The 13,830-nt window shown below is 51.2% G+C and overlaps 1 protein-coding gene across 1 annotated transcript in view; it reads left to right on the top strand.

The window, feature by feature from the left end:
* Positions 1–7,994, top strand: part of LOC118379182 (intermembrane lipid transfer protein VPS13B) — a 260,392-nt gene extending 252,398 nt beyond the window's left edge. The window contains 2 exon segments of the mRNA XM_052505923.1: positions 6,812–6,958; positions 7,765–7,994. Of these exon segments, the coding sequence (XP_052361883.1) occupies positions 6,812–6,958; positions 7,765–7,994 (377 nt within the window).
* Positions 7,995–13,830: the final 5,836 nt, after the last annotated feature.

The raw sequence follows: 13,830 nt of genomic DNA, 5'->3' as shown, positions 1-13,830 counted from the left end.
ACCCCCTGTCTAATCCCATCTAAACCCTCATCGAACCCTCTAAATCTGACCATAACCCCCCTGTCTAATCCCATCTAAACCCTCATCGAAACCCTCTAAATCTAACCATAACCCCTGTCTAATCCCATCTAAACCCTCATCGAACCCTCTAAATCTAACCATAACCCCCTGTCTAATCCCATCTAAACCCTCATCGAACCCTCTAAATCTAACCATAACCCCCCTGTCTAATCCCATCTAAACCCTCATTGAACCCTCTAAATCTGACCATAACCCCTGTCTAATCCCATCTAAACCCTCATCGAACCCTCTAAATCTGACCATAACCCCTGTCTAATCCCATCTAAACCCTCATCGAACCCTCTAAATCTGACCATAACCCCCTGTCTAATCCCATCTAAACCCTCATCGAACCCTCTAAATCTGACCATAACCCCTGTCTAATCCCATCTAAACCCTCATCGAACCCTCTAAATCTGACCATAACCCCTGCCTAATCCCATCTAAACCCTCATCGAACCCTCTAAATCTGACCATAACCCCCTGTCTAATCCCATCTAAACCCTCATCGAACCCTCTAAATCTGACCACAACCCCCTGTCTAATCCCATCTAAACCCTCATCGAACCCTCTAAATCTGACCATAACCCCTGTCTAATCCCATCTAAACCCTCATCGAACCCTCTAAATCTGACCATAACCCCCTGTCTAATCCCATCTAAACCCTCATCGAACCCTCTAAATCTAACCATAACCCCCTGTCTAATCCCCATCTAAACCCTCATCAAACCCTCTAAATCTGACCATAACCCCCCTGTCTAATCCCATCTAAACCCTCATCGAACCCTCTAAATCTAACCATAACCCCTGTCTAATCCCATCTAAACCCTCATCGAACCCTCTAAATCTGACCATAACCCCCTGTCTAATCCCATCTAAACCCTCATCGAACCCTCTAAATCTGACCATAACCCCCTGTCTAATCCCATCTAAACCCTCATCGAACCCTCTAAATCTGACCATAACCCCCTGCCTAAATCTAACCATAACCCCCTGCCTAAATCTAACCATAACCCCTGCCTAAATCTAACTATAACCCCCTGCCTAAATCTAAATCTAACCGTAACCCCTGCCTAAATCTAACCGTAACCCCCTGCCTAAATCTAACCGTAACCCCTGCCTAAATCTAACCATAACCCCCTGCCTAAATCTAACCATAACCCCCTGCCTAAATCTAACCAAAACCCCCTGCCTAAATCTAACCATAACCCCCTGCCTAATCTTAACTCAGTATTATCCCTCTGGTAGGATGACACCATGCTTCTTCTTTAACTCAGTATTATCCCTCTGGTAGGATGACACCATGCTTCTTCTTTAACTCAGTATTATCCCTCTGGTAGAATGACACCAGGCTACTTCTTTAACTCAGTATTATCCCCCTGGTAGGATGACACCAGGCTACTTCTTTAACTCAGTATTATCCCCTGGTAGGATGACACCAGGCTACTTCTTTAACTCAGTATTATCCCCCTGGTAGGATGACACCAGGCTACTTCTTTAACTCAGTATTATCCCCTCTGGTAGGATGACACCAGGCTACTTCTTTAACTCAGTATTATCCCTCTGGTAGGATGACACCAGGCTACCTCTTTAACTCAGTATTATCCCCCTGGTAGGATGACACCAGGCTACTTCTTTAACTCAGTATTATCCCTCTGGTAGGATGACACCAGGCTACTTCTTTAACTCAGTATTATCCCCCTGGTAGGATGACACCAGGCTACTTCTTTAACTCAGTATTATCCCTCTGGTAGGATGACACCAGGCTACTTCTTTAACTCAGTATTATCCCCCTGGTAGGATGACACCAGGCTACTTCTTTAACTCAGTATTATCCCTCTGGTAGGATGACACCAGGCTACTTCTTTAACTCAGTATTATCCCTCTGGTAGGATGACACCAGGCTACTTCTTTAACTCAGTATTATCCTCTGGTAGGATGACACCAGGCTACTTCTTTAACTCAGTATTATCCCTCTGGTAGGATGACACCAGGCTACTTCTTTAACTCAGTATTATCCCTCTGGTAGGATGACACCAGGCTACTTCTTTAACTCAGTATTATCCCTCTGGTAGGATGACACCAGGCTACTTCTTTAACTCAGTATTATCCCTCTGGTAGGATGACACCAGGCTACTTCTTTAACTCAGTATTATCCCTCTGGTAGGATGACACCAGGCTACTTCTTTAACTCAGTATTATCCCTCTGGTAGGATGACACCAGGCTACTTCTTTAACTCAGTATTATCCCTCTGGTAGGATGACACCAGGCTACTTCTTTAACTCAGTATTATCCCTCTGGTAGGATGACACCAGGCTACTTCTTTAACTCAGTATTATCCCCCTGGTAGGATGACACCAGGCTACTTCTTTAACTCAGTATTATCCCCCTGGTAGGATGACACCAGGCTACTTCTTTAACTCAGTATTATCCCTCTGGTAGGATGACACCAGGCTACTACTACTACACCCGACAGGTTAGAGTACAACACCTTGTTCCTGTACTACTGACTACTACTGACTACTACTGACTACTACTTCAGACACCAGGCAGGTTAGAGTACAACACCTTGTTCCTGTACTACTGACTACTACTGACTACTACTGACTACTACTGACTATACTACTGACTACTACTTACTACTACTGACTACTACTGACTACTACTGACTACTACTTCAGACACCAGGCAGGTTAGAGTACAACACCTTGTTCCTGAACTACTGAATACTACTGACTACTACTTCAGACACCTGGCAGGTTAGAGTCAGACACCTTGTTTCTGTACTACTGAATACTACTGACTACTACTTCAGACACCTGGCAGGTTAGAGTCAGACACCTTGTTCCTGTACTACTGAATACTACTGAATACTACTTCAGACACCTGGCAGGTTAGAGTCAGACACCTTGTTCCTGTACTACTGAATACTACTGAATACTACTTCAGACACCATGCAGGTTAGAGTCAGACACCTTGTTCCTGTACTACTGACTACTACTGACTACTACTGACTACTACTGACTACTACTTCAGACACCTGGCAGGTTAGAGTACAACACCTTGTTCCTGTACTACTGACTACTACTGACTACTACTGACTACTACTTCAGACACCAGGCAGGTTAGAGTACAACACCTTGTTCCTGTACTACTGACTACTACTGACTACTACTGACTACTACTGACTACTACTTCAGACACCAGGCAGGTTAGAGTACAACACCTTGTTCCTGTACTACTGACTACTACTGACTACTACTTCAGACACCAGGCAGGTTAGAGTCAGACACCAGGCCACAACTCTTCTTCTCTGGACACTAGCTGGTAGGAAATGAAACCTCGTGTCTCTGTGATGGGAAGTTAGAATGAACAATACATTCTTATTGGAACAGGTGGTGTCAGAGTTTTATACGATTCCTCAGACAGCGCCAGCCTGCCTGGCGGGAAGAATGTACACGGGTTGGAGGGAGGGATGGGTGGAGGGATGGAGGGAGGGGTGGAGGGAGGGAGGGGTGGAGGGAGGGAGGGAGGGATGGGTGGAGGGGGAGGGAGGGAGGGGGATGGGTGGAGGGGGAGGGAGGGATGGGTGGAGGGGGAGGGAGGGAGGGAGGGGTGGAGGGGGATGGGTGGAGGGGGAGGGAGGGATGGGTGGAGGGGGGAGGGATGGATGGAGGGGTGGAGGGAGGGGGAGGGAGGGAGGGACACCTGGAGGGATGGAGGGGTTCTCTGGGAGGGAGGAAATGGAGGGAGGAGGGAGGGGTGGAGGGAGGGATGGAGGGGGTGGAGGGAGGGATGGATGGATGGAGGGGTGGAGGGGAGGGGGAGGGAGGGAGGGGTGGAGGGAGGGATGGAGGGATGGATGGATGGAGGGGTGGAGGGAGGGGGAGGGGTGGATGGATGGAGGGGTGGAGGGAGGAGGGAGGGGTGGAGGGAGGGATGGAGGGGTGGAGGAGGGATGGATGGATGGAGGGGTGGAGGGAGGGGGAGGGAGGAGGGGTGGAGGGAGGGATGGAGGGATGGATGGATGGAGGGGTGGAGGGAGGGGGAGGGGTGGATGGATGGAGGGGTGGAGGGAGGGGGAGGGAGGGAGGGGTGGAGGGAGGGATGGAGGGATGGATGGATGGAGGGGTGGAGGGAGGGATGGAGGGATGGATGGATGGAGGGGAGGAGGGAGGGGTGGAGGGAGGGATGGAGGGGTGGAGGGAGGGATGGAGGGATGGATGGATGGAGGGGTGGAGGGAGGGGAGGGGTGGATGGATGGAGGGGTGGAGGGAGGGGGAGGGAGGGAGGGGTGGAGGGAGGGATGGAGGGATGGATGGATGGAGGGGTGGAGGGGGAGGGGGAGGGGGTGGATGGATGGAGGGTGGAGGGAGGGGGAGGGAGGGAGGGATGGAGGGGTGGAGGGAGGGGGAGGGAGGGAGGGAGGGATGGAGGGTGGATGGATGGAGGGGTGGGGGAGGGGTGGATGGATGGAGGGGTGGAGGGAGGGGGAGGGAGGGAGGGATGGAGGGGTGGAGGGAGGGGTGGAGGGATGGAGGGAGGGATGGAGGGAGGGATGGAGGGAGGGATGGAGGGAGGGGTGGAGGGATGGTGGAGGGGATGGAGGGAGGGGTGGAGGGAGGGAGGGATGGAGCGAGGGAGGGGTGGAGGGAGGGGGAGGAGGGAGGGAGGGGTGGAGCGAGGGAGGGATGGAGCGAGGGAGGGAGCGAGGGGTGGACCGAGGGATGGAGGGAGGGGTGGAACCTAGCGAGGGAGGGATGGAGCGAGGGGGTGGAGCGAGGGATGGAGGGAGGATGGAGGGAGGGATGGAGGGAGGGGTGGAGCGAGGGAGGGATGGAGCGAGGGATGGAGGGAAGGATGGAGGGAGGGTGGAGGGAGGGATTCTCTCTCCTCTCGGAGTTTGGCGCTCCTGATGTTTCATACTACCATAACCTATTACCTACTTATCTATTATTTGAGAACTCCTCTCAAAATGAACCCTGGTGTGTCCTCCCCAAGAGAGGGAGAACCCTTAACCCAGCCCAGAGAGAGAGAGAACCCTTAACCCAGCCCAGAGAGAGAGAACCCTTAACCCAGCCCAGAGAGAGAGAGAACCCTTAACCCAGCCCAGAGAGAGAGAACCCTTAACCCAGCCCAGAGAGAGAGAACCCTTAACCCAGCCCAGAGAGAGAGAACCCTTAACCCAGCCCAGAGAGAGAGAACCCTTAACCCAGCCCAGAGAGAGAGAGAACCCTTAACCCAGCCCAGAGAGAGAGAACCCTTAACCCAGCCCAGAGAGAGAGAACCCTTAACCCAGCCCAGAGAGAGAGAGAACCTTAACCCAGCCCAGAGAGAGAGAACCCTTAACCCAGCCCAGAGAGAGAGAACCCTTAACCCAGCCCAGAGAGAGAGAACCCTTAACCCAGCCCAGAGAGAGAGAACCCTTAACCCAGCCCAGAGAGAGAGAACCCTTAACCCAGCCCAGAGAGAGAGAGAACCCTTAACCCAGCCCAGAGAGGGAGAACCCTTAACCTAGCCCAGAGAGAGAACCCTTAACCCAGCCCAGAGAGAGAGAAACCCTTAACCCAGCCCAGAGAGAGAGAGAGAACCCTTAACCCAGCCCAGAGAGAGAGAACCCTTAACCCAGCCCAGAGAGAGAGAGAACCCTTAACCCAGCCCAGAGAGAGAGAACCCTTAACCCAGCCCAGAGAGAGAGAGAACCCTTAACCCAGCCCAGAGAGAGAACCCTTAACCTAGCCCAGAGAGAGAACCCTTAACCCAGCCCAGAGAGAGAGAGAACCCTTAACCCAGCCCAGAGAGAGAGAACCCTTAACCCAGCCCAGAGATAGAACCCTTAACCCAGCCCAGAGATAGAACCCTTAACCCAGCCCAGAGAGAGAGAGAACCCTCTCTGTGTACTTAACCCAGCCCAGAGAGAGAGAACCCTTAACCCAGCCCAGAGAGAGAGAGAACCCTTAACCTAGCCCAGAGAGATAGAGAACCCTTAACCTAGCCCAGAGAGAACCCTTAACCCAGCCCAGAGAGAGAGAGAACCCTTAACCCAGAGAGAGTGAACTCTTAACCCAGCCCAGAGAGAGAGAGAACTGTGAGAGAGTAGCAGGTCCAGTCCAGGTCCAGTCTCTCTGTGTACTGTGAGAGAGTAGCAGGTCCAGTCTCTCTGTGTACTGTGAGAGAGTAGCAGGTCCAGTCTCTCTGTGTACTGTGAGAGAGTAGCAGGTCCAGTCCAGGTGTACTGTGAGAGAGTAGCAGGTCCAGTCTCTCTGTGTACTGTGAGAGAGTAGCAGGTCCAGTCCAGGTGTACTGTGAGAGAGTAGCAGGTCCAGTCCAGGTGTACTGTGAGAGAGTAGCAGGTCCAGTCCAGGTGTACTGTGAGAGTAGCAGGTCCAGTCCAGGTGTACTGTGAGAGAGTAGCAGGTCCAGTCCAGGTGTACTGTGAGAGAGTAGCAGGTCCAGTCCAGGTGTACTGTGAGAGAGTAGCAGGTCCAGTCCAGGTGTACTGTGAGAGAGTAGCAGGTCCAGTCCAGGTGTACTGTGAGAGAGTAGCAGGTCCAGTCCAGGTGTACTGTGAGAGAGTAGCAGGTCCAGTCCAGGTGTACTGTGAGAGAGTAGCAGGTCCAGTCCAGGTGTAACCAGAAACACCTGAAGGGTCCAGAGATCCGATCCGTAGTTTTAACGAAGCAGCAACGTTTAAACCTCCACAAGCTCAGCGCCGCTACCTACTTCATTATCAGTCGTTGTTTTTATTAGGTGTGAAGTCTCCGTCTCCTCCTCCTCCTCCTCCTCCGACCCTGGAGGCCTCGGTCCAGAACGTGGAGCTGAAGTTCTGCAGCAGAGCCACGGGGACCTGCGTCGGAGGGACCGTGGGAGCTGTTAAAGTGTGTGCCAGGACCCCAGGTGTGTGCAGCTGTGCCCTGTTAAACTTTACTGCCTTTACCCCCCTACTCCGCCCCTACACCGCCCCTACACCGCCCCTACACCGCCCCGACACCGAGACTCTTCCCTTTCACGTTTAACACACTGACTCAGTCCTGCCTGGACTTGGGTCCAAATGTTTAGTCTGTGTGTCGTCACCGCTGGTCTCAGAGGGGCCTCTTGTCATTGAGATCGGGGCTTTTTCTCATTCTCTGATGTCCGAAACAGAATGGCTTCCTGTCCACACAGAGATCTCCATATCACCACTATAGCTGACAGACCCAGAGCAGTTCATCAGTCACTTTCAGGACTGCTCTACTTGTAGAATCAATTTGAAATTCACTTTCTCTAGATCCAGACCGATGTAGTTACATTGTCTCTCCTCCTCCTCCTCCTCCTTCTCCTCCTCCTCCTTCTCCTTCACCTCCTTTTCCTCCTCCCTCTCCTTCACCTCCTTTCCTCCTCCTCCTCCTCCCTCCCTCCTTCTCCTCCTCCCTCTCCTCCTTCTCCTCCTCCCTCTCCCTCCTCTCCTTCTCCTCCTCCTCCTCCTCCTCCTCCTTCTCCTCCTCCCTCTCCTCCTCCTCCTTCTCCTCCTCCTCCCTCCTCTTCCTCCTCCCTGTCCTTCACCTCCTTTTCCTCCTCCCTCTCCTCCTTCTCCTTTTCCTCCTCCTCCTTCTCCTCCTCCCTCTCCTCCTTCTCCTTCTCCCTCTCCTCCTCCCCCTCCTCCTCCTTCTCCTCCTTCTCCTCCTCCTCCTCCTCCTCCTCCTCCTCCTCCTCCTTCTCTCCAGGTTCACCAGAGGGTGTGAAGGAGAAGCTGGTTCCTCTGCTCCAGGGTCCATCTGACACTAAAGAGCTTCACCAGAGTCGCTGGCTCAATGAGATCCGTAAACCTGAGTCCCTGCTGGCCCCTGACCTCCTGACCTTCTCAGTACAGATACCTCAGCACGGGGTCGACGGCCGTAACTCCTCTGGTAAGTCTGACGCCTCTATCGCTACAATACGCCAGCTGGTACGGTAGAGGAAACCTCTGGTTCTTCAGACCAGTTGCGTCATCTACCTCCCATCCCAACGTCTAGTCCACATTACTGAAGTCCCCAACAGGTCATGTGATCAGTCCTACCTCCCGTCTCCTTGGAGGGGGGGGGGGCATATTCTACTATTGTCCTTCAGTGTATGTGTGGTACAGGAGACAGAGGTGGACGTGGAGGGGGGGACATATTCTACTATTGTCCTTCAGTGCATGTGGTACAGGAGACAGAGGTGGACGTGGGGGGGGACGGGGACATATTCTGCTATTGTCCTTCAGTGCATGTGTGGTACAGGAGACAGAGGTGGACTTGGAGGGGGGACATATTCTACTATTGTCCTTCAGTGCATGTGTGGTACAGGAGACAGAGGTGGACTTGGAGGGGGGTGATATTCTACTATTGTCCTTCAGTGCATGAGTGGTACAGGAGACAGAGGTGGACTTGGAGGGGGGGACATATTCTACTATTGTCCTTCAGTGCATGTGATTCCTTATAGAGAGGAAGGAGAGAGCTGGGGGGGGGGCGGGGTGATGTGTCCTAAATGATTCCCTATAGAGAGGAAAGAGAGAGCTGGGGGGATGTATCCTAAATGATTCCCTATAGAGAGGAAGGAGAGAGCTGGGGGGATGTGTCCTAAATTATTCTCTATGGAGGGGAAGGAGAGAGCTGGGGGGTGTGTCCTAAATGATTCCCTATAGAGGGGATGGAGAGAGCTGGGGTGGGGGTGTCCTCAATGATTCCTTATAGAGAGGTACGAGAGAGCTGGGGGGATGTGTCCTAAATGATTCCCTATAGAGGGGAAGGAGAGAGTCTGGGGGTGTCCTAAATGATTCCCTATAGAGGGGAAGGAGAGAGCTGGGGGTGTGTCCTCTCATGATTCCTCTAGAGGGTTGTCATGGAGAGAGCTGGGGGGGGTGTCCTCAATGATTCCTTTATAGAGTGTCTCTGAGAGAGCTGGGGGGTGTCCTAAATGATTCCTTATAGAGAGGAAGGAGAGAGCTGGGGGTGTCAAATGATTCCCTATATAGTGCACTACTTTTGACCAGAGCCCTATGGGTGCTATCTGGGAATAGGATTGGCGTTGGGATGCAGGCCACGGATCCTGTGCACTCTGGTGCCGTCTGTCCTGGCTAAAGGGACACCTGGAGAATCTGACCCCACATGAAAAATAATATCCTCAAGTGTGTTTGTCTGTTGTCTTCAGAGCCTTACTGTGCATAAAGCGTCTAATACAGGCTCATGGAGATTCATCTGGTGTCCTCGACTCCGTCTCATAAAGCTGCTCTCTGAGTGTCTCTGTTGGCATGGAGATTCATCTGGTGTCCTCGACTCCGTCTCATAAAGCTGCTCTCTGAGTGTCTCTGTTGTCATGGAGATTCATCTGGTGTCCTCGACTCCGTCTCATAGAGCTGCTCTCTGAGTGTCTCTGTTGTCATGGAGATTCATCTGGTGTCCTCGACTCCGTCTCATAGAGCTGCTCTCTGAGTGTCTCTGTTGTCATGGAGATTCATCTGGTGTCCTCGACTCCGTCTCATAGAGCTGCTCTCTGAGTGTCTCTGTTGTCATGGAGATTCATCTGGTGTCCTCGACTCCGTCTCATAGAGCTGCTCTCTGAGTGTCTCTGTTGTCATGGAGATTCATCTGGTGTCCTCGACTCCGTCTCATAAAGCTGCTCTCTGAGTGTCTCTGTTGTCATGGAGATTCATCTGGTGTCCTCGACTCCGTCTCATAAAGCTGCTCTCTGAGTGTCTCTGTTGTCATGGAGATTCATCTGGTGTCCTCGACTCCGTCTCATAGAGCTGCTCTCTGAGTGTCTCTGTTGTCATGGAGATTCATCTGGTGTCCTCGACTCCGTCTCATAGAGCTGCTCTCTGAGTGTCTCTGTTGTCATGGAGATTAATCTGGTGTCCTCGACTCCGTCTCATAGAGCTGCTCTCTGAGTGTCTCTGTTGTCATGGAGATTAATCTGGTGTCCTCGACTCCGTCTCATAGAGCTGCTCTCTGAGTGTCTCTGTTGTCATGGAGATTCATCTGGTGTCCTCGACTCCGTCTCATAGAGCTGCTCTCTGAGTGTCTCTGTTGTCATGGAGAACGGAGTATCCAGACCTGACTTGTAGCAATCAGATCTGTGTCTCTTCCCAGGTTTAAACCCAGAGGGGATGTGTGAGGTGAACCCGATCCACCACTTCTCCTCTATCGAATGGCACTCAGTCAATCACTGTTTTATCACATGTTGTAAAAAGCAACATGGATGACATTCTGTCATACTGGACACCAGACCGTACTAGTCGATACTGGACATCATCAGACTGTACTAGTCGATACTGGACATCATCAGACTGTACTAGTCGATACTGGACATCATCAGACTGTACTAGTCGATACTGGACATCATCAGACTGTACTAGTCGATACTGGACACCAGACTGTACTAGTCGATACTGGACATCATCAGAATGTACTCGTCGATACTGGACACCAGACTGTACTAGTCGATACTGGACCTCATCAGACCGTACTAGTCGATACTGGACATCATCAGACCGTACTAGTCGATACTGGACATCATCAGACTGTACTAGTCGATACTGGACACCAGACTGTACTAGTCGATACTGGACATCATCAGACCGTACTAGTCGATACTGGACATCATCAGACTGTACTAGTCGATACTGGACACCAGACTGTACTAGTCGATACTGGACATCATCAGACCGTATTGAGGGGATGTTGAGGTGAACCCGACTAGTCGATACTGGACATCATCAGACTGTACTAGTCGATACTGGACACCAGACTGTACTAGTCGATACTGGACATCTTCAGAATGTACTAGTCGATACTGGACATCACCAGACTGTACTAGTCGATACTGGACATCACCAGACTGTACTAGTCGATACTGGACATCATCAGACCGTACTAGTCGATACTGGACCTCATCAGACCGTACTAGTCGATACTGGACATCATCAGACCGTACTAGTCGATACTGGACACCAGACCGTACTAGTCGATACTGGACATCATCAGACCGTACTAGTCGATACTGGACATCAGACCGTACTAGTCGATACTGGACATCATCAGACTGTACTAGTCGATACTGGACATCATCAGACCGTACTTGTTGATACTGGACACCAGACTGTACTAGTCGATACTGGACATCATCAGACTGTACTAGTCGATACTGGACACCAGACTGTACTAGTCGATACTGGACACCAGACTGTACTAGTCGATACTGGACATCATCAGACTGTACTAGTCGATACTGGACATCATCAGACCGTACTTGTCGATACTGGACACCAGACTGTACTAGTCGATACTGGACATCATCAGACTGTACTAGTCGATACTGGACATCATCAGACTGTACTAGTCGATACTGGACATCATCAGACTGTACTAGTCGATACTGGACATCACCAGACCGTACTAGTCGATACTGGACATCATCAGACCGTACTAGTCGATACTGGACACCAGACTGTACTAGTCGATACTGGACATCATCAGACCGTACTAGTCGATACTGGACGCCATCAGACCGTACTAGTCGATACTGGACATCATTAGACCGTACTAGTCGATACTGGACATCATCAGACCGTACTAGTCGATACTGGACATCATCAGACCGTACTAGTCGATACTGGACATCACCAGACCGTACTAGTCGATACTGGACATCATCAGAATGTACTCGTCGATACTGGACACCAGACTGTACTAGTCGATACTGGACATCATCAGAATGTACTCGTCGATACTGGACACCAGACTGTACTAGTCGATACTGGACATCACCAGACCGTACTAGTCGATACTGGACACCAGACCGTACTAGTCGATACTGGACATCATCAGACCGTACTAGTCGATACTGGACGCCGTCAGACTGTACTAGTCGATACTGGACATCACCAGACCGTACTAGTCGATACTGGACATCATCAGACTGTACTAGTCGATACTGGACATCACCAGACCGTACTAGTCGATACTGGACGCCGTCAGACCGTACTAGTTGATAATATGATGGATGAAGGGAGAGTCATTGATAATAGTCTCTGAACGTTGTAATGATCAGAGTAATCATTTTAAAGGAACATTGTGCTTCTGACACTGGGTCCTCTTTACGAGTCAGTAGACAGAGATAGACTTTACCGATTCCTCAAAATATCCATCTCGTGCTCAGTACACTATTACCATGATTTAGAGAGCAGAATGTTTCAGCAAAGCAATGCCTCATAAATGCAGTACATATTTTTGAATATTAAAACCTGATCCGAACACAAGACAGAAGACCGTAAGAGAGCAGAGGGTTGATGGGTCCCAGAAGCAGAGAAGATATCTCTAGCAGATGTGGACGAGGAGGCCTTTTCTCTCTCTGTTTCTCTCTTTCTGTTTCTCTCTCTCTACTCTCGCTCTCTCTGTTTCTCTCTCTCTGTTTCTCTCTCTCTCGCTCTCTCTGTTTCTCTCTCTCTGTTTCTCGCTCTCTGTTTCTCGCTCTCTGTTTCTCGCTCATCTCGCTCTCTCGCTCTCTCTCGCTCTCTCTGTTTCTCTCTCTCTGTTTCTCTCTCTCTGTTTCTCACTGGGTCCTCTGTTTCTCGCTCTCTGTTTCTCGCTCTCTCGCTCTCTCGCTCTCTCTCAAAATATCCTCTCGCTCTCTCTACACTCTTACTCTCTCTCTCGCTCTCTGTTTCTCGCTCTCTGTTTCTCTCTCTCGCTCTCGCTCTCTCTGTTTCTCTCTCTCTGTTTCTCTCTCTCTGTTTCTCTCGCTCTCTCTCGCTCTCTCTGTTTCTCGCTCTCTCGCTCTCGCTCCCTCTCTCTGTTTCTCTCTTTCTGTTTCTCTCTGTTTCTCTCGCTTCTCGCTCTCTCGCTCTCTCTCGCTCTCTCTGTTTCTCTCTCTCGCTCTCTCTCGCTCTCTCTGTTTCTCGCTCTCTGTTTCTCTCGCTCTCTGCTCTCTCTCGCTCTCTCTGTTTCTCGCTCCCTCTCTCTGTTTCTCTCTTTCTGTTTCTCTCTCTGTTTCTCTCGCTCTCTCTCGCTCTCTCTGTTTCTCGCTCTCTCGCTCTCTCTGTTTCTCTCTCTCTGTTTCTCTCTCTGTTTCTCTCCCTCTCTCTCTCGCTCTCTCTGTTTCTCGCTCTCGCTCTCTCTGTTTCTCTCTCGCTCTCTCTGTTTCTCTCTCTCTGTTTCTCTCTCTCTGTTTCTCTCTCTCTGTTTCTCTCTCACGTTCTCTGTTTCTCTCTCTCTCTCTCTGTTTCTCTCTCTGTGTTTCTGTCTCTCCTGCGGCCCCTATCCAGGCCCACACCAGTCCCATAAGGTCTCCGTCCCTAAGTGTTAATGGAAGTAGGGTCCATCAGAGCATGAGAACACACAGTCTCACTGCCAAGAACCTGTTTTAATCTCCATTATACCTGTCAATGAGGAGAGGAGAGGGATCGACTACAAACAGAACAGGAACACTCCACTCCTCTCTCTGTGTGTGTGTGTGTGTCAGACACGTCTCATGATGAACGAGCTGACAAGCTCCACCTCACACGTTATAGAGGGGTTCAGTCTTGTATCAAAGCTCCTGAGCAGCCATACGTCCCCCGTCAGTCACCCCCCCATGTGCAGAGGGGCGGGAGACCCTGTTAGAGCTGCGAGCCCGTGAGAGAGATCCCGTTTAGCTGAGTGTTAATGGAATGACGAATGAGATGAAAGGGACCGTTGGACGTTTGGGTTCTTCACTCCCCCCCCTGTGCAGAGGGGCGGGAGACCCTGTTGGACGTTTGGGTTCTGAACAGGGCTGCACCCTGTCACCCCTTCACC

This window comes from Oncorhynchus keta, unplaced genomic scaffold (genome assembly GCF_023373465.1).
Source record: "Oncorhynchus keta strain PuntledgeMale-10-30-2019 unplaced genomic scaffold, Oket_V2 Un_contig_2511_pilon_pilon, whole genome shotgun sequence".
NCBI classification, from domain to species: Eukaryota; Metazoa; Chordata; class Actinopteri; order Salmoniformes; family Salmonidae; genus Oncorhynchus; species Oncorhynchus keta.
This window is presented reverse-complemented; position numbering and strand designations above follow the sequence as displayed.